We start from the raw sequence: 20,941 nt of genomic DNA, 5'->3' as shown, positions 1-20,941 counted from the left end.
TTCCCCAGCTGGTCCTCTGTGGTCGGCTGACATCATTCAGTGGGAGTGAGTGAGGGACCCCCTTGGCTCTGAGGCCTCCTGCCGCTCACTCCTGGCGTGTATCACTGGCTTTGGCCCTGCTGGCTGGGCCTTGGCCACTGCTCAGCTGGTGTTTATCCTGCAAACACGGTGGTCTCCACAGGAGAAAGAGGGGGTGGCTTGGCCATGTCCCAGGCAGAGCTGGCACGGGGCTTCATGGTGAGGCTGTCCTTGGGCCTGAGTGGTTTTCAGCTGGGACCTGGGAGCAGAGAAATGAGCTGGGGCCTGACAGGAGGCGCGTGGGGAGGGAAGCTCTGAGGTGGTGACTCAGCCCGGGGGGAGGAGGGCACGAGCGGGCCAGGGCAGTCTTGGCGGGGGCTGGTGGCTGGGGGAGGCTGGGTGGGGCTGCCCACAACTGAGGTGACAATGAGCGTGGAGAGCTTGCCTAGTGGAAGGGAAGGACTGGGGTTGGTGTGGGGGGTTCATGGGGGGGTGGCAGAGCTTCGGGCACCCCTGCCCCTTAGTGCCTCCTGTCCTCCCTGCTCGGGCCTCCAGAAGCCCTGGGCCTGCAGGCCCTAAGCCCTCACAGCTTCCCCAGTCCTCGCCCTGGCAAGCAATCCCTAGGCTTGCTGGGCTGTCCTCTCATCACCTCCTCCTCACTCCCCATGGCACCCTGGCTCCAGCCCCAGACCTGTGTGGGCTGCCTTCCCGCTACTCCCACCCCATCCCCACTCCCTCCCCCAGGAGGGGGCCCACTTCTCCCCCAGAGGTCACTTGGGGTGAGAGTGGGGCTCATGGAGGCCTGGCGGCCCACCCATGCTACTGAGCTAGGGAGAGGCCTGGGGCGGGGAGGGGTTCGTGGGGGGAGAGCATGCTGAGCCACTCTGGGGCACCGGCGGTGTCCCTGCAAGGCCACACCACTTTCCCCAGACTCCCAGGGTCTGTTGGTCCTGTCTGGCGTCATCTGCGTTCCAAATATTTTTCAGACTCCTTCCTGTTTCTCATGTCCCTCTCACTGGTGGCCGAGGAGCTGGCCCTAGGCCATGTGTGGTGTTGCGCGTGTGACGAGGGTTCCAGGGCTGCATGGCTGTCGGGGGCGCCCCTGGGTGGAGGAAGGGACCTGAGAGAGGTGTGTCAGGAAACAGAGAACAACTCACGAAATCAGGGGGCGTTACTGCAGAAGGGCCTTGGGGATGGTGCCAACCACTCACAGAGAAAACCCAGGGCTCTGAGGAGGGGAATGGGAATGACAGGAGCAAGTCACCCAGGGGTTAGTAATAATACTCGTCATCACCACACTGGATGTTTACGAAGTGCTTACTAGGTACTGGGGATTGCTGTAAACTCTTCACATGTCTTAATTTACGCCATCCTTCACATGCTTGTTACACCCATCTTGCAGACGAGGAAGGGAGATCAGACTCCAGACCATACAGCAAGCCCATGCAGAGCAATGGGATGTGATCACGCTGCAGGGCCACTTTGCTCCTTCAGATGATGATGTCGATATATAAAGTGTAGGCTGTGAGCTCCTTCCCTACAATGGCAGACTCTCCACCAAAGAAGAAGCCAATAAGCACATGAAAAGATGCTCAACATCATCAGTCATCAGGGAAATGTAAGTTAAAGTTACGGGATACACCCACACAAATGGCCAAAATTGAAGAAAAAAATAAAAAGATTGACAGTTCCAAATGTTGGCATGGAGACAGAGTTGGAGCCACTGGAACTCTCCTTGCTGGTGGGGATGAAAAATGAACAGCTACTTTGGAAAACATTTGCTAACTTGTGGAGTTAAACATACACTAATCATAGGACCCTGACATTCAATTTCTAGGTATTTATCCAAGAGATAAAAAAAAAAAAGTGTCCACGTGAACACCTGTATATGAATGTTCCTCACAACCTCATTCATGGTAACAAAACACTGTGAGCATCCCAAATGCCCATCAGCTATTGCATGCCAAATAAACTGTGGTACATCCATGTAATGCGGTACATTCAACGGAAAGGAACTAACACATCCAACTAACACACGGACGAGGCTCAGATGCATTATGCTGAGTGACAGCGGCCAGATGGCACAGGATACGTACAGTATTACTCCTTTTATATGAACTCTCCAGAAAAAGCAGATCTTTAGGCACAGAAAACAGCTCAGTGGTTGCCAGACGCAAGGGTGGGGGACCTCCTTGGTGTGATGGGAATGTTTGATATATTGATTTTGGTGGTGGTTCTACTGCTTATGCATTTGTCAAACTCATCAAACCGTGCATTTAAAAGGGTGATTTTTATGGTATGTAAATTATACCTCGCTGAACCTGATTGAAGTATAGAAACAGTGGGCTGCAGAGCGCAGACAATAGAATGATCTTGGCTGCTTCATTGCAAAAGTGACAGGAAAAGCCTGAGGAAAGGGGGAGCTGCGCCGGTCTCTGGGAGAAATAGGGTGACAGGCAGGGGACAGCCACGCTGAAGTCCCATGGTGAGGCATGCTCCAGGAGGCCGCCTGGGAGGAAGCAGAAGGAGTGGGGGACTGAAGCAGGGTAAGAGACAGGGCTGTGGAGGGCTCAGACGGGCCCTAGGGAGCAGGGGTGCGTGACGGAGGGCTGCGGGGGGCTCAGGCTGTTGTCTGAGTGCAAGGGGGGCCCTGCGGGCCTCTGTGCTGAGCATTCGTGGGGTCCGACTGGTTGCTGTGTTGGGAGCGGTCTGTGGCAGGGACCAGCTGGGAGGCCCTTGTAAGAATCCAGGCAAGGTGCTCAGCCCAGCATGGTGGCCGTGGAGGTGTTGAGAAGTGGTTGGATTGGGATATATTTCCAAGATAGAGCCAACAGGATTTCCTACTGGATTGGACAAGGCCGGGGTGGGGGGGCGGTGTGAGAGGGAGAGAGGAGGCAGGGATGATGCCAAGATTTTGACCTGAGCAGGTGGAAATCCAGCTGTCCTCCCCCCCACCCCTGCCCCCGGGGACTGGTTTAAATGTCCCCTGGTCCTGTGGCTGAAGTCAGGACAGAGACAGAGGGGAGGGGCTCGGCCCTGCTCCTGGCTCTGGGGGCCAGGGGATGGGCTGCACATACTGCTTATTCTATTACTCTTTATTTATTAGCCTTATTGGCTTCTGTCATTTCCTCGTTGCCTCCTGTCCGGAGAGAAGACTGTCAATGTGATGGATTGATACAGGATACAGGAGGCCCAGTTATCTCTGTGAAGCCAGCGTCTCTTCTTGGTCAAGCCTTCCCGACCCACCGCCGTCCTGCAGCTCTTCCCACAGCCTTGCACGCAGAGCCAGCCTGGTGCCTGGCCTTCCAGGAAGAGGGGGTGCAGCCTGAGAGGGTGAGTGGCAGACACATGGTCCCCCAGGAGACACAGCTCCTCCAAAAACAAATGCTGGAGGCAAGCTCAGCCCCCTGGCCGGTTGCACCTAAAATCCCTGCGCCTGCTCCCCGAGTCCCTGCCCGCAGAGGCTGGGCACGGAGCAGGGTAGGAGGACAGGACATACCACCTGCCGGCCAGCCCACATCCGGGGAGGGGGGCTCTGTTTCACTTGCACGCCTTTCTGGAATCCGAGCCAGTCTGTCTCCCCACAAAGGCTGGGATGATGGGGCTTTTCTCTCCGGCAGCAGGTGCCTGGCAGCTGCCCCGGGGATGCCAGCCCCGTGAGCTGGCATGGGAGGAAGTGCTTGTCCGGGTGGTCATTATACGTGCTGGCCTCCAGCGGGCCCAGCCCCCGCCCCTGATGTTCAGGCTGACTTGGGACACCTGCAAGAGAGTGGTGCCTCCGGCAGGACCCCCTGAGGTCCCCCAGACAGAACTTGGCAGCGCCAGCCTTTGAGCATAATATCGAAACAAAGTCCCTTGGCCACCTCCTCTGGCCTGTCTGCCTGCCTCTGTCCCGGGAATGTCCTGAGGCCCCTGGTCCGGGGTGGGGGGATGGTTGGGACAGGAAGCCTGAGGTTCATTCCTGGTATTTCAGGCATCTTCCTGATGTCACGCCGCTGCCCCCAGGGCGGAGACCAGCTTACAGTGCCTCGGGCGCGCACGCGTGTGTGTGTGTGGATCTGCCCGTGTCTCTATGTAGGTGAGGATGTCAGATGGCCCCGTGCCTGACCTGCCAGGGGGACGCAGAGTGGCAGGCGGGCCTGCCTGCGAGGAAGGGGCGGGGAGCGCAGAGGCCAGGAACGAGTCGAGTGGAGGAGAGGAGCCCGGAGAATCCAGCAGGCTTCTGGCTCACCTGCTCCGGGCGCGGGTGTGGGTGGCGCCACAGCCCGGGGCGCTCGGGGCCGGGCAGCGGAGCGGAGGTGCGGTGCCGGCAGCCCCCAGCCGAGGCCCGCTGCAGGGACACGGTGCCGCGGCCTCCCCGGGCCAGTCCCGCCTCCGTCTCTGTCCCTCCCGCCCTCTCAGCCTCCGGGCACCAGGGCTCAAGTCTCGTGGCCGCCAGGGCTGAGCGCGCAGGAGCCTCCGGCACGGGGCAGGGTGGCTGCCAAAGTCGTGGCCCCGGGGTGACAGCTGACGTCTGTCCAGGAGCATCTCTCTCCCTGCCAAGGGTTGAGCTCTCTGGGCCGCATGCCTTCCCTCTGACACAGGAGCCAGCCTCTGTCCCTCAGAGCCACCCGCCGCCTGGACCCCAGCCTCGGCCCACAGCAGCCTGGGGACAGCTGCGGCCCCTCTCGGGCCTCCCTCCGGAGGAGCCTGCCCTGTGCCGTGCCACGCTAAGGCCCACTCCAGGCAGCTGGGGAAGACCCCACACGAGGGGCCCAGGAGCCCCAGATGCCAAGCCTGGGCTTCGAGAATGGTGGGGAAGCCACTGCCTGGGCCCAGACCAAACTGTCGTGTCCTGGGGCTTGCCAGAGAGGAGGCTGAGGCCTCCCAGCTTAGGGTTTGTGTCGCAGCCTTTCAACCTCCACCAGCATGTATGGGGGCTCCTGCCGTGCCAGCTACTGAGCTGGGTCCCGGCTGCATGGTGACGAGACCAGCCGTGAACCCTGTCCTCAGGTTGCTTTCTTGTAAGAAGCACATCTCCATCACTCCCCACTGCGCACATGGGTGCCCACCCAAGATACATACCTATCTGAAACTGGTTTCACACAACTCTCATCCTTCCCACAGAGGATACGCTGCGGTTTCAAATTCTGACATTATTTTTGAGACAGCTGCTGGTGGCCCACTACACTGGGATGTGGCCTGCCCTCCGAAAAACCTCTGGTTGGGGAAAGATGTTTAAACAAGTGTCACAGGAGGTTAGGGTGGACGGCTTCTGCCCCACTTTCGACCAAGGGACCAACGCCAAGGGTTTCAGGATACCAAACCATGTCTCTCATATGCAGATGGGTTTCAAGGGAAATGGTGCTGGACACTGGGACCCCACAGGCACGTCAAGGATATAAGAAGGGGTCCAAGAGAGTGGAGGGCCGAGGGGAGCTGTGGGAGCGTTTCTTTGGAAAGAACTGTCACCTGTTGTTTCTAGGACCCTGTGGCCTTCCATCGGTGGCGGGCCTGTGTGGGGTGGGCCAACCTCTTGCCCAGGTCCACGGGGGCCCTTCTTGGAGAGCTCTGACACGTGGGAGACACGGAGGATGGGGCCTCGCTGGCTCTGAGGAAGCTCAGGTGGACGGGTGGCGGGGCCTGACTGCCTGGGACATGAAGGGGGAGTCGCGGGCCAGCTGTTCTGGTGGTGGCTGTGGAGCGGGCTGCGGCTGGGCATGGCCGCACCCCAGTGTATGTGTGGGGGCGGGGCGGGAGGCAGGTGCTCTGAGTGCTTCTCCTGGGCCAGAGTGACGGGTGGCAGAGAGAGGCCGGTGTGTCCCACCACAGCAGGGCTGCCCGAGGGTCGAGGGACGTGGAGGAAGAGGCTGTGGGGGGACTCACCGGTAGTGGGCAAAGGAAGGGGTCCCAGGGGCCCCTGGAAGAGAGCACACCTGTGGGGCTGGGGAAACTGCCGGGAGAAGGCTCAGCAAGGAGTCTCCAAAAATCCCACGGACACCCCCGGAGGGTCCCCTTGAGCTGCTTGCCTGGGGCGGGGAGGAGCCGCGCAGCGTCCCCATCTCTGTCCGTGGGATCGGCAGTTTCAGGCCCAGGCTGGGATCATATTTGCAGCGTGGCTGTAGGCTGCTCTTTTATCCAAGCCTGAGCCCAACGGCCACAGAATCGGCCACAGGATCAGCCCTGTTTTCATCCAGGGTCGGGGCAAGATTGCGTCCACTGAGTAAAATGGAATAAAACGGGCTTTGCAGGTGTTTGCCATAAGGGCTATTAAGCGCTGTGACAAGGGCAGTACCTAGGGTGGGGACAAGTGATGCGGAAGGGGGTTGGGCAGTCAGGGAAGGCTCCCAGAGGAGGTGACGTTAGGATGAGGCCCCGGGGCTGAGCAGAGCGGAGGCCAGTGTTCCGGGTGCAGGGAACAGCAGTGGGCAGGTCCTCGAGGAGGAAGAGCCTGGGTCCCTGAGGGTTGGAGGGAGAGGCGGTCACAGAGTTCGGTGGGGCTGGAGGCCCGGGCACCGCTTTCCTGGACCCTGAGGCGACAGGAAGCCAGTGAAGCGTGCTAGCCAGGAGGCCGCCGTCTTGGATGAAAACACTCGGGTAGCTGAGCCGCTGGGGACAGACAAGCGTGGAGGAAGGGAAGGCCCTGAGCCCCTTTCAGCGCAAGTGAAGGATGCGGACAAGGCAGCGCCAGCAGGGCCTGGGCGGGCGAGGGGCCAAGCAGGAGGCTGCGGTTGAAGATGGGGCCGCTGGGGGGCTCGGGCTGAGACGGACCAGCCCGGGGTTGGGTGGCTGCGATGATGTGCCGGCCTGGGGCGCAGTGGAGGGAGCTGGGCTCCAGATCAAGACTGACTCTACGCGTGGCCACGGGAGGGGGGCGTGGGGGGTGCAGAGGGTGTTTCCTGCTCTCTCTCCCTGGAGGCGGGCCCAGGGTCATTCAGTCAGATCCTGGGGGATGCGCCCCCTGAAGGGGGCAATGGCAGAGCCTGGAGGAAAGCCTGGAAAACGCCCCCAGGGGGGTCTCCTTAGTCAGATGCTGTGGAGTGGACCCCCAAGACAGGGCAGAGAGCCAGCCACAAGGAGGCCTCTGCTGGCTGTGCAGCACTTTTGCCGGGGTGCTGGGGTGCTGGGCCGGCAGTGAGGAGCCAGGGGTCCAAGCCTGTCTGGACACACACACCATCTGGCTGTTCTCCATGGCCTCCCTCTTCCCAACCTTCCCCAGCATGGGAGCCCCAAAATGTGGCCCTTGCCCTTTGCAGTGCCCCAGACTGGGGGGGTGTCCTGGAAGACAAGACCCAAGGACCCCCACTTTTCCTGGACCAGCCACGTTCCCAGCTGTTCTGGGAAAGCAAGGGGAAGCCCTGCATGGTTCTCGGGGTCTCATCCTGCCTCCCCTGCAGCAGGAGACCTCCTCTTGGGCTCGGTGGGCCTCTACCGCCGCCCTTGTCAAATCAGAAGAACAGAGCCCAGGACAGGTCATGTAAGCCATTTATTGGTTTGTTTTAAAAATATGTATCTTATTTATACACGGAGTTTGGTGAGAAGTGCTAAATTAGTTCAGACAACAGCCGCACTTGATGTCCCTCCTTCTACCCTCTTCTCCCCTCCTGCTGGTCATCTTGCAGTTCTGGAAAAAAAAATATTGAGAGCCACGCTAAAAGCTAAGGAGTCGGGCCTAGCTCACCCTGTCTCAGCCACAGCCCGGGGCACCTGTCTCAGGGCTCCCAGGCCGTCCACACACACACACACACACACACACACACACACACACACACACACACACACGCACAGACACACGAAACCACAGCCCGCTTCCGGCCTGCCGGCCTGCCTCCCAAACCGCATTCCCGCCCCTGCAGTGGGCGCTGAGTGCCGGGGAGGGGCACACGCCGCTCAGAGCCTCGAGAGCAAAGCACAGAGAGCTACAAAAATAAGATTTCCACCCGGAGAAGTGTGTCTGGAACAGTCAAACCACGTCCCACACTGGACTCAAGGGGAACACGGGAGAAGAAAAAAATCACTGGGGTGGGTGGGGTGGGGGCTAGGGCGGCCACCAAGGGAACTCGGGGCTGACAGAAAGAAGCGTAATACTTGACTCGCCGGCAATGCCCCGCAGCATGGCCGCGAGCTCCCGAACGTCCAGCCCTCCGACAGCTCGGCGAGGTAGGTGAGGGGCAGCGTTTCTAGCTTCCCCGGGCTGCCCCGAGGTGGGCGGCGGGCGGCTCTGCCAGGCAGCTGGGGCGGCGGCCGAGCCCCGTCCTGCTCAGGCTCCGCCAGCCTACACTGTCACTCTCGGGGGACAAGTCTCTGCATTTAAGGATTTGCATATGCTAGATAGGATTGTCAGCAGCTCAGGAGGCCCTGGGGGTAATTGGACTAGAAAAAGTATTTTTCCCTGAAAAGGCCTTCTCACAAGACCTGTGGACAGCCTGGACCCTGCCCCAGGTTGTCCTGCGGGTGGGTGCCACGAGGACCCCAGGCTGAGCCCGAGGGCCTGCTCTGGGGCCACACGGCTCCCTTTCCCAAGGTTGCCCACAGTCCATTCCCCTCCCAGGCCAGGGGAGGGTCTGACCCTCCCAAGGCTCCTTCCCGGTACAGGGCCCACACTCCGCTCTGGGCACCACGCAGGAGTCCCCCCGCCGCCCACCCACACACATGGTGAGAGGCAGAAAGTTCTGGAAAGAGAGCTCTGGTCATGACAACAGATTCCTTTCTTCAGATGGGCTGGGGCCGCATGGCCTTGGCGAGGGCTGTTCAGCTTCTTCACCCTCAAGGCACGGGGCTCAGACGTCTCTTCCTGGCCTGTGGGGTGGGGCCTGCCCGGTTCGGGAGCAGGGACGAGCTGGGGGCCAGGCCATGTGTGGGGCTGGTTCCCTGCGCCCTTCCCTTTACTGTTAATACTTGTGCAGAAGGCCGGGCTCTCCTGGGAAGAAAAGGCAACATCAGTGCCTGGGACCCAGGCCACTCTCTTCTGGAAGCTTTGTGTTTTTGTAGAAATGACCCCAGTATGGCCTGCATGAAAACACAGGGGGCAAATAGGACCCTGGGGACAAGGGAAGGCCAGAGAGAGCCCCCGCTGCCAAGAACCGCTCTGCCTGACACTCGCCCGAGGGGAGCCTGGGCCGCACGCCACCCGCGTCTGGCCTCTGGGTAAGGACTGTGTGCACACGCCGGGCGGGGAAAGGGGTTCAGCCCTCCTGGCACCGCAGCCCAAGCAGCAGGGGAACCCCACACGGCCCCGGACGGTAGGCCTGGGGGGGCACACCGGGTTGCACTTTTGCCTTGAGAACCAGAGTTCTGGCACCTCCACAGACACTCTTGTTCGGAGTGAAGAAAAGGCAGTGTGAACGGCTGCCGATGTCCATGGAAAAACGATTAGTTCTTTGCTCAAGTAAAAAAATATCAAATATAACAAATTTATGAAAGCCCACTCACAACATCTACAGTCTCAGTTTTGTATTTCTCCTCCGCAGCTGGGACGGTGTTGCTTTTCAGAGCCCCGGGGGTTGGCGTGGCCGGGCCGGCGTGGGCGGGGCCTCCAGCGACAGGCCACCCCGCACGGTCAGCTCGGCCGCCCGCTTCTGGCCGTCGGCGTGGGCGCCACAGAACTCTGCCTTGTCGGTCCGTGGGGCTGAGGCCCATCTCTCACAGCCTGAGGCCGAAGCAAGGAAGGGCTCGCAGGTGCCGGCTTGTGGCTGCAGTCACTCTGGCTACGCTGCCCCAGGCTGCCCCTCAGTGCGTCCTGGCCAGCCGGGCTGGCGCTCACACGATGGACTCGCGGTCCCTGTCTGGGGACGGGGGGAAGTCGGCGAGATCCTCGCTGCGGCTGTAGTCGGACACCCGCACCTGGGGGTTATCGCTGGTGGCCCTGGTGACGCTGTCATAGGAGGGCGGGAAGGACGTGGAGGAGACAGAGGAGCTGGAGGGCGGGTCAAGGCGCCGGGAGAAGTTCTCATTCATCATGTAGGCGATGAGGCCCTCCTGCTCCGGGGCATCCTCATCAGAGAGGCCGCTGCTGCCCGCCTGCTGGCGGAAGAGGAAGGAGGCGTGCTTCATGGAGCGCTGCAGCAGGTGCCTCCGGAAGGCCCGCTGGATGACGGTGGCCGACACCTCCTCGTGCTTGCGCCGGAGCGTGGTGGTGATGGGCTCGTAGGAGATCTTGGATGGGTTGGCCGCCATGAACTTCTCCTCCATCTGGATCTTCAGGGCATCCATCTCCCCAGACTCACCCAGGACCCTCTTGGTGAAGGCAAAGAGGATGTCCATGCAGTGGATACGGTCCCCGCTCACCATGGGCAGGTCCATATTGATGAGGCTTATCTGGTTGGGCTTGGCGATGCGGAGAGGCTCGGACAGGGCATCGGCGAAGTCGGACAGGGCCGAATACTCAATGAACTGGGTGGCTTCCGGGTCGAACTTCTCCCAGATCTCGTAGAACATGTCGAAGTCATCCTCGCTCAGAGGCTCAGTGCTCTCCTCTGTGGCCACGCTGAAGTTCTCCAGGATGATGGCGATGTACATGTTGACCACGATGAGGAAGGAGATGATGATGTACGTGGTGAAGAAGAGGATGCCCACGGCTGGGCTCCCACAGTTCCCCCGGGAGCCATTGCTGTTGGGCAGATTGGGGTCACAGTAAGGGGGTCCTGTGTTGAGGATGGGGCTGAGGAGGCCATCCCAGCCAGCTGATGTGGTGATCTGGAAGAGGCACAGCATGCTGTTGGCGAAGGTCTGGAAGTTGAACATGTCGTCGATGCCAGCCTCCCACTTGACGTAAGCGAAGTTGGCCATGCCGAAGATGGAGTAGATGAACATGACGAGGAAGAGCAGCAGTCCTATGTTGAAGAGGGCGGGCAGGGACATCATGAGGGCAAAGAGCAGTGTGCGGATCCCCTTGGCCCCTCGGATCAGCCTGAGGATGCGGCCGATTCGGGCCAGACGGATGACTCGGAAGAGCGTTGGGGAGAAGAAGTACTTCTGGATGATGTCTGAGAGCACAGTACCTATGGGAAACAACAGAGACCGTGGCTGCCCAAGCCCTTCTGTCCTCCCTCTAGCCCCGTATCACTGGATGGGTCTCTGTACGGCAAGGAGCTAAGGAGAGGAGGCCCTTTCAGGAGGACTGGGTCGAACGGGGCATGCAAGGACCCTGTGTCCTCCCACCCCTCTGGGTCTCCATTTTAATCTTTGATCCAGAAAATGAAGACCCACAGTACCCACACCTTTTGCAAAGTGTCTTTCCAGACCTCTCATCCCTTAGTCTTCTGAGAATACCTGCACAGTAGGGCCCATCTTCTAGATCCTGGGTTCTGAGGCCTCAAGGGACTTGCTCAGCATCTGGGTGGCCTAGCTTGGACCAGAACTTGGGCTTTTCAGCTCCTCATTACTCAAAGTGTGGTCCGAAGGCCAACAGCCCTGGGCTCTCCTGGGCTGGTTATCAGAAATGTGGACTCTTAGTTTCACCCCCAGTCCCACTGCATTTTCATAAGCCCAGATGATTCACGTGCTCACTGAAGGGCAAGAAGCACTGGCCCACAAGTCCGTGTTCTCCACCATGCCACGCCTGTCACAACTAAGCCTCTCTGAGATCATTCCTGTCACCCTCCCAACCCTGCTAGCTTCTGGGGCTTCCCACCCCTTGGTCTCTATTGACAACTCCGGGTTTGGAGTTTTAAGAAGCAGGCATATAAGTTATAGGAGAAAGAATGAAATAAACCGTGCTATGTATTGGCCCAAGTGACCTTTCCAGACTCCTCATGTAAGCATGTCACCAGCTGTCATGTGTCATGTTTACTGTCAATAAGCCACTGGGCTGAGCATTTTATATCCATCCATTTAGCCCTTCCGGTCACCCGAGGAGGTAAGCGGATACCATCATCCTCATTTTCCAGAAGAGGAAACTGAGAAGTGAGGTAACTGACCCAAGCTGTCACCTCATCAGTGAGACTTTGGGATTTGACTCAGACCCTCTGGCTCCAAGTCGAGCTGTTAACCAAGCCTCTCTAGTACGGCCAGGCACCAGGACCAGTAGGTGCTCCCGAGGTACCTGCTGCACCTCCTTCCAAATCTTCCCGACACTGCCCCTCATCAGCCCCTCATGGCTGCCGACATCCTGCATTCTCTAAAGCCTCTCTCCAGTTCCACCGGGCATGCACACCCTCACCCCTGTCTGGGACCTCCCACAGCATTTCCTGACCCTGCGTCCAGCTTTGAACCATCTGTCTGTCACCGTAGCTACGGCAGCCCCTGCCTCTGCCTGCCCCCGCATTTCCCTCTGAAGTCACCGAACGCACAGGTTGTATGTACAAGTCAGCCACCCCACGGCAGAGTTTCACGGGGGAGGGGGTCAGGAGTTTGTTGCTGAGCACAAGTAACAAAAGAAAAAAAATACTGATAAATTGGGACTTAATCAAAACAAAAAACTTTGTGCTTTGAGAGACAGCAACCAAGAAAGTAACAAGACAACCCACAGAATGGGAGAAAATATTTGCAAATTGTGTATCAGATAAGGGACTGGTGTCCAGACTATATAAAGAACTCTTACCATTCAACAATAAAAACACAAGTAAGCCAATTAAAAAATAAGCAAAGGATTTGAATAGACATTTCTCCAAGACATTTCTCCTGTTATAGACCAAGACATATCATGGGAAGTGACCAATAAGCACATGAAAAGATGCTTAGCATCATTAGTCATTAGAGAAATGCAAACCAAAATCTCAACGAGATGATCACTTCATACCTGCCAGGGTGGCTATGTAAAAAATTATAGACAGTAACAAGTGTTGGTGGGGAACGCGGAGTCACTGGAACCCTTCTACATTGATGGTGGGACTATAGAATGGTGCACCTGTTTTGGAAAACAGTTTGGCCGTCTCTCAAAATTTTAGATGAGTGGTTTCCAGGGGTTGGGGAGAGGGAAAATGGGGGAATGACTGCTAAAAGGATGCAGAGTTTCTGTTGGGGGCGAGGGAAAGAGTCTAAGATGAGGTGTAATGGTGATGGTTGCAAACTCTGTGAATATACTAGCAACTACTAAATCATAAACTTTAAAGGGTAAATCTTATGGCATGTGAATTGTATCTCAATAAAATTGCTACTTAAAAAAAGGAGACCCCTGGGGCGCCTGGGTGGCTCAGTTGGTTAAGCGACTGCCTTCGGCTCAGGTCATGATCCTGGAGTCCCGGGATCGAGTCCCGCATCGGGCTCCCTGCTCGGTGGGGAGCCTGCTTCTCCCTCTGACCCTCCCCCCTCTCATGTGCTCTCTGTCTCTCTCATTCTGTCTGTCTCAGATAAATAAATAAAATCTTTAAAAAAAAAAAAAAAAAGGAGACCCCTGGATGGCTCAGTCAGTTAAGCGTCTGACCCTTGATTTCGGCTCAGGTCATGATCTCAGAGTTGGGAGATGGAGCCCCATGTTGGGCTCTGCACTGAGCATGGAGCCTGCTTAAGATTCTCTCCTCCCCCTCTGCCCCTCCCTGCTCCCTGCTCTCACGCTCGATCTGTAAATAAATAAATAAATAAAATAAGAAAAATAAGAGGGTTTGAGCCCTGAGGTCAAACAGACGTGGATATGTGCTATGGTTGGAATGTTTGAATCTTCCACCAAATTCATATGTTGAAATCCCAACTCCCAAAGATGATGATGTTAGGAGGTGACACCTTTGGGAGGTGCTCTGAGTGAATGAGTGGGATCAGTGCCTTGTAAAAGAGACCCCAGAGAGCTCCCTTGCCCCTTCCACTTTGTGAGGACACAGCCAAGAGGGTGCTGGTTATGAACAAGGGAAAGGACCCTCACCAGAAGACATGACCATGCTAGTGTCTCAATCTTGGACTTTCAGCATCCAGAACTGTGAGAAATGAATTTCTGGTGTTTATGAGTTACCCAGTCTGGTGTTTGGTTATAGCAGCCTGAACAGACGGAGTGTGAATCCTATCTCTTCTTTTCCTAGTTGTATGATCTCCTCACCTCAATGTAGACTTTAAAAGGTCAATTGCCTGAGGCGAGTGATATCTGAAGGAATCTGGCACACAACCTTGGTGGCTAGACTCTAGAATTTTCCATCTCCAGGGATCACTTCTATCCTAGAGGGCCACCTGTTCCCATCCCTGGAGACTCACCTCACCCTGAGAAAGCCTCTTCTTCCTTTAACCTTTCCCTTGGGAGGGCAGGGAAGCCTGCCCAGGCCCCACTCCCTTTTCCAGATTCATCCTTGAAGCTCTCACAGAGAGCAGAGAGCTGTGTCCTAGGTCCCATGGAGGGGTTGCTGGCTCCTCTGCCAGGATGGCCCCCCTGGCCTGAGTGGGCCTTCCTAGACAAGTTCTCTGTGGAGGGTGTATGTGTGTGTGTGTGTGTGTGTGTGTGTGTGTGTGAGTGTGAGGGGAGAGGTGTGGAATGCAGAGAAAAGAACAGAGGAGCCTAGTACGCTTGGCATTAAGTACAGACCCAGGACTGGAGGAAAGGCCGACTTGCATACCCACCCACAATGGAGAGGATGACAACCACAAAGTCGAAGATGTTCCAGCTGTTGGTGAAGTAATAGTGGCGCAGGGCAGCCATCTTGATGATACACTCGCCCGTGAAGATGGCTACAAAGAGCAGGTTGATCTTGGCCAAGATGTTGACCTTCTCGGGGCTCTGGTCATCTGTCTCCACCATCATGGTCACCATGTTCAAGCAGATGAGGAACATGATGGTGACGTCGAAGGCCTGCTTGGTCACAATGTCGAACAGGAAGCCCTGGTACTTGTTCTGAAAGGAGGGGCCAAGGATGGGCTCAGCAGGGGCCTCAGACAGGCCTGTTGCTGCCCCTCGGCCCAGACCATCCACCCTGCTACTCCACCTTCTAGTGAGACTGTCGGGGTGAGAGGAGAAGTCAGGAGGCTGAAACAGCCTGGCTCTCTTGCATCCAGGCCTGGCCCTCCGGCTCCCTCTTCCCTGAAGTCTTCTCTGAACCTTCAGGAAGGGATTTCTCCTACCCAGAGCTTCCCTAGCACATCATCGTTCTCTTTTTGTTTCCATTGTCTGATGGCTCAGGGTCAAATTTAAAGTTCAACCCTAGTAATTGGATCAGTCCTCAGGTTAACAAATTTTCTCCATCCTTTATGGAATTGATTTTGTTTATTCTATTAACTATATTTATGTGTCTTTAATTGTTAGCCACCTCAGATTATTTGGGGAAAGAGAAAAAATTATAAATAAGTGAACACACACGCACATACACCACTAACCTAGTACAAAGCGTGGTGAAAGGGTAGGAATTAGATAAAACTGATGAACTGGATTAAAAATCTGGGACTGTCACTTCCTAGCTAGTGATTTGGGTTATGTCACCTAATTGAGTACTGACCCCCTTCCCACTTTTTTGGAGAATGGCTTGGTCAGGCAAGGGAGTCAGCCCCGCAGGGGACTGAGTGTCCCTCCTGGTGCCATCTGCCAGGGGACTCCGGCTGCGTCTGTCCCGCTCAGGGGTTGCCAGGAAGAGGCTGTGAATGGGGGTGGTGGGCCTGCAGAAGCTGCCCTGCTCTCGCTGGGAAAGGCTGCACTCTGACAGTGGAGGAGGGTGTATTCAGAGGAAAGGGACTCCTGCAGGAGGGAGCGCTCCTGGTTGGAACAGCCCCCCATGCCTTCCTCACTTTCTCCAGGAGGCTGAGGCCTCTGTGTGTGGTCAGGTGCCTGACAGCGCCCCTCCATCCCTGCACTGACTGAGGGCCCTGGGCCAAGCTGAATGATTTTTTTTGGAATTAAATTTCAGGAGCGTTTTATGTTCTTTCATTCTTTTACATTAAATACTATCAGATTAAAAATGCCAAAATGAAAATGCTCATATGAAAATATTGTATATCATATTTTAAAGAATATCGACTTTTCACAGCCCTATTTTCAACGCTTCCTCATTCTCTTTGAGTGGATCAATGCATATTAAGTATTCTTTGTGGTCTTCCTGGCACTTTTTCTAGCCTTTTGGGTTCAAACCCCACTCCTGACATTGGCAAACTGTGGTACCATAAAGAAAAGATAAGCAAGATGTCAAAACATGTGTTATTTTCCTTAATACATTCTTGGAGCAATTTTCCCAAACTTTGCAAATTTCCATTTTCTATAATGTAAAACTGCTTCCAGTGATATCATCCTATAAAAACCCTATTGATTAATGAATTTGAAAAGTACATATTTCAGAATTATTCTTATTAAGGAAACACAATTCTGAGTGGGCAATTTGGGCAAGCTCACTTAGGCTTTCATTGGAAAATTCAGTGGTCCTGGGGTGTGGGGCTTCCCAGACCCCCCAGCACATCCCCTCCACTCTTGCTGAATCGGGAGCTGGCTCACCAGAGGCCTCGGGATGGGCTTCTGGGGCTTCTTGGAGCCCAGCTTCTTCATGGCGTTGTAGTACTTCTTCTGCTCCTCGGTCATGAAGATGTCCTGGCCCCCTAAGTGCAGAGAGACAGGCACCAGACTCATTTTGGGGTTCTCGAGGGCTCTGGCATGGGGGGCATAGGGATCTTGCCTCCTTGATGAGGGTGCCTTGGCCAGCCTCCTCCTCACTTCCTCTTCCAGTGGAGATAAGTATGTCCCTATCCTGCACCAGAGAGTCCTCCCCAAATCTGCTTCTGCAGGGTCCCTGTCTCCCTTCACTTTGAGGCCTCTGTGGCTTTGTGAGGTGCAAATCCAGTCCCCCTGCCCAGCTCAGCCACCCTGCACATTCTCTCTGCCTAGTTGGTTTGCCTGCAACCCAATCATGGCCCAACTGATGGAGCTCTGGAGAGACCCTGGGCCAGTCTCGATTGTGGACCAGGTGAATAGTCCCAACCCTCAGCCCAGCTCCTCTCAGGAACCTCATGGGTCAGGTAGACTAGTGGAAGGAAGGGGCCCCTCCTTCCACTCTTACAGACTGCGCCTGTTACTTCACAGACACGCCCCTCTCCCACCCATTCCAGCAGCGGCCCGAAGAGTCCCCAGCAGGAAGGCAAAATGGGGCCAGGGGCCAGAATGGCTCTTCAGTCCCCTGCTACCCAGCCCTGCCCTGCCGGCCCGTGGAGAGCAGGTGCTCTACGCATCTTTTTCTTCTGTTGGTTGAAGTTGTCGATGATGACACCGATGAAAAGGTTCAGGGTGAAGAAAGACCCGAAGATGATGAAAATGACGAAGTAGATGTACATGTAGAGGTTGTATTCCCACTGGGGCTGCTCTTCATACTGAGGGGGAGAAACCAGATATGGGGGTCAGGCAGGCAGGAACGGGGGAGGGCTGGCTGGGCGAGAGGGTGTGTGGGGAGGGAGGTCACCAGCACAGGGCTGTATGTCTGTGTGTGCATGTGTGTGCAGAGCGGGGCCAGGGCGGGCGGGAATGGGGTTCAGAAGAGTGGCAGCTTGGGGCTGACATTGTGATTGGGTGGGGTACAAGGACAAAGAAGAAACTTGATTTGCATCTCTATGGCCTCCACCTGGTCTCTTCTCCAGTAAGACTAAGATTCAAGTAAATTACAGTAAGTTAATTTGAAAGATATTTGAGGATTTGTGGCTCCTTGGAAGATCACGCAACTTTGCCCAGGGCCAGGCCTGGGCCTTCCAGAGAGGCTCAACTGCAGGCTGACACAAGAGACATACTTTGGGTGTGGACACTGATGCCCTAGTGGCCAAGCATCCTGGAGCCTCAGGTGCCTGACTTGGCAGGAGAGGCCAGTATGGTTACCTACCCCCCTGGAGTCCACAGCTGCATACATAATGTCCATCCAGCCTTTAAATGTTGCCTTGAAGGAAAAGACAAGAGTAAGAATCATTTAACTTGCATCTGTTAAACTACTGGGGGCTCCTATCCGGACAGATGAGGCCAGGAAATAGCCTCCTAGGAGAAGCAAGGATCCTGCCCCGCCCCTTCAGCCATGTCCACACGGCTGGTGGTCAAGGAAAGGCCTTCTTGTTCAGGGCTGCAGGTGGAGGGGAGGCTGGCTGAGCACACACCCTAAGGAGGCCATGGAGTGGGATAAGAAGCTTCTCGATGTTGGCCAGGAGACTGAGGAGGACTGAAGGAGGTCTGCCTTTCAGACCACCTTCATTCCAGGTTCTAAAACGATGCAGTCCTGCAGCGGGTATCAGGGACAGAGAGGTGGACCCCAGTGCTGACCTGGTCCCCTTTATCATGCACCTTGGAGAAGCCCATGATTTCTGCTCTGCGGCCTCTCAGGATGGCCCTGAAGCATCCCAACCTCCCCTCGTACTTAAGGGGGTCCTTTTGCCAGCCGTGTGTTGGTAAATGGCTAACAAACGGTTTTCCAGAAGAAAACAAAGCCCTGATTGTTGTGTTTGCCAATTTCTCTGGGTAAACAAGTTGGTAAATTGGGTAAACTACTCCTACCACGGCCAATTTCAAGTTACCAACGGGCTGTTACTGAACACAGACTTGGGAAGAGACACATAGGAGGGGAGCATTATAGTATTTCCACTGTACGGATACAGCACATATAAATTACCTCAAGAGCATACACGAAAATAGGTGGTAATGATGAATTTTGATTTAAAAAAAATTTCTTTTCAAGTAATCTCTACACCCAACATGGGCTCGAACCCACAATCCTGAGAGCAATAGTGGCATGCTTCACTGACTGAGCTGGCCAGGCATCCACGATTTTGTTTTAATATCACCTGGTGAATTATAAGTTTATAAAATCTGATTTTTAATCATGGCTTGCAAAATATCTGACAATGCAACAATCAGCTCTCGTGAGCCTGCCAGCCCAAGGCGGTAGACGAGGAGGCCGAATGCCACAGGGCTCTGGTGCTGGCTGCACTGTCCGCCCCAGTCTGGGCTGCTACAGAGATTCTGGAAGAGCCTGGGAGACATGCTTGGTGGTGAGGCCGACTGTCCAAGGGGGTCTCACTTGTGTTCTTGGCAAAAGCCAATCCTGCCCTGAGCCTCCTTTCAGGGTACAACTGTCCACACAAACTTTCATGTCTGAGAGTTCTTCTGACACAGGCAGGGCAGATGGGGAAACTGAGGCTGCCCCAGAGTATGCTACTTCAGTTCCCCGTGCCAGGAAGCCCTGCCCAGTGCCGGGAGGGCTGGGCATGCTCTGGAAACTGCTGGAGAGCACCCAAGGTGACGAGATGCTTGTGACTGCTTTTCTGGCCACTGTGTCGTTCTGTCTGGAATGGCCTTTCCTTCCAAGTTCTGACATTTAGAGGGAAGTCCCAGGGACAGAAGGCTCTAATCTTGCTCTGTAGGAGGTATTTCAGGGGAGTCTTTGGAGAAAGCTACCCCTGGGATTGAAGGGAGGGCTGGAGGAGCGAGCAGATGGGCATTAAGTTTTCAGATGAGAGCCCACCGAGTGTTCCTCTGCTTTGGGGACTAGAGACAGGTCTCTGGGCTAAGCCTGGGGTAGTAAGTGAAGCAGGTTATGGTTCTCGGTGTTATGAGTCTGTCTGCATGCCTGCTGTCAAGCTACTTGTAGGTTAATATTATGCCAGGTATCATGCTCACTGAAGCCACCGTCCTCAAAAATCAATGGAAACCTTGGAAGGACTGGGTAGGGTCATGTGTGTTTCAACATCTCGCACATCAGAAACAACACAGAAGGTGTTACTACTTTTTATAACAGAAGGCTGGAGTCACAGTGTGGCTAATAGTTCAGTGTCTGCGTGTCTCTGGTCTTTGATTTTTAACCTGCGTCATCACACTGCCAAACTGATAGCGTGAGGCTGTCAACCTGACTGCTGGCCAGGGAGCTGGGTCTGCCTCAGGGCTGAACCCCCATGCCATGCGTCTTGGAGAATGTGGCACCTGTTCTAGAATGGAAAATCTAGGGACTTCCCCAGGAGCCAAGAAGTCTCTGGAGAATCCCTAGCCTCCTTTGGGCAGTGAGTACCCAGAGGGGCCCCACTGTCCCCCTCCCGCCCACACTGTGGGTGAAGATGCCTGTTGCTGGGGAGCCAGTGGGAGTCTCCAGGACTTACCACCTGCAGAAGGGCCAGGTACCCGGCCCCCACGTTGTCAAAGTTGACTTTCACCTTGGTCCAGTACAATTCGCCAGTCACGTTGAAAGACTCACAGTCACTCTTGTTGTTCACGATGGTGTAGTTCAAAGGCAGGTCTCCGTCAGTCTGGTTGATGCACCGCCCAAACTTCCCCGCAAAGAGGTTCACGCCCATGATGCTGAAGATGAGCCAGAAGATGAGGCAGACGAGGAGGACATTCATGATGGATGGGATGGCGCCCACCAGGGCATTGACCACAACCTCAAGTGGACAGAGAAGAGGCTCCATTCCTGGGGGTGCCCAGAGCATAATGCCCTTTTCAAGACCCACCTAGCCATGCCCCCCTTTCCCCCACTAAACTCTTTGCCTAAAGGTCCCTGTGGGGGGGGGTAGTGGAACACTTCCTGTCCACCCCTGGCTGGAAGCCCTGATGGGGAATAAAAGGAGAGATGATGGGGAGTCGGGGGAGGGGGGAGAGAACACACACACACACACACACACACACGCCCTTTTGTTGTTTTTGCACGCTAATGTCTGCTGCAACTCCGGAACCTCTGCCTTTGTCTTCTGGTCCTGCCCTGAATTCATGACCTTCAAACTGAATTTTCAACAGGGTCTCTCTAGTTAAGTGTGCCAGCAATCGGATGGGAAAGGGCCTCTGGAGACACATTCTCTGAGCTAAGTTTCTGGTTTATTTTGGGGTTGCTACTACTAGGGAGGATGGGTGTTCTCCCTAAAGGATGCCCAGGGGACCTCGGCGTGCGGTGTCTGGCGGGTGCCCTGGCAGCTCTCCAACACTGCGGTGAGAGCTGGGCTGGGAGGGCAGGGGGTATGGTGTGGGGGCTCCCTGTGCCTCTGCCCTCCCCAGGAGCGGCTCTCTGACCCCGTGGAGCCCTGGCATTGGTCTTGTCATCGAAATTCAGAGCACCCCGGAGAGGCTTCTTGGCAAACGCATATGGTGCGCTCTACTCCG

The 20,941-nt window shown here is 55.8% G+C and overlaps 1 protein-coding gene across 9 annotated transcripts in view; it reads right to left on the bottom strand.

Moving 5' to 3' along the window:
* Window positions 1-9,411: 9,411 nt before the first annotated feature.
* SCN5A (sodium voltage-gated channel alpha subunit 5) overlaps window positions 9,412-20,941 on the bottom strand; it is a 78,336-nt gene continuing 66,806 nt past the window's right edge. For 4 of the 9 annotated variants that reach the window (XM_021705869.1, XM_021705873.1, XM_021705868.1 and 1 more), the window contains 6 exons: window positions 19,948-20,229; window positions 17,694-17,747; window positions 17,056-17,193; window positions 16,328-16,432; window positions 14,476-14,746; window positions 9,736-10,997 (listed from right to left, as the gene is read on the bottom strand). In XM_021705869.1, coding sequence (XP_021561544.1) covers window positions 9,757-10,997; window positions 14,476-14,746; window positions 16,328-16,432; window positions 17,056-17,193; window positions 17,694-17,747; window positions 19,948-20,229 — 2,091 coding nt within the window. In that variant the 3' untranslated portion in view covers window positions 9,736-9,756. Of the gene's footprint in view, window positions 10,998-14,475; window positions 14,747-16,327; window positions 16,433-17,051; window positions 17,194-17,693; window positions 17,748-19,947; window positions 20,230-20,941 lie in introns of all 9 variants that reach the window. The other 5 variants (XM_021705870.1, XM_044915989.1, XM_021705867.1 and 2 more) reach the window with 4 other exon arrangements.

Source organism: Neomonachus schauinslandi, chromosome 1, assembly GCF_002201575.2.
Source record: "Neomonachus schauinslandi chromosome 1, ASM220157v2, whole genome shotgun sequence".
Lineage (NCBI taxonomy): Eukaryota > Metazoa > Chordata > Mammalia > Carnivora > Phocidae > Neomonachus > Neomonachus schauinslandi.
This window is presented reverse-complemented; position numbering and strand designations above follow the sequence as displayed.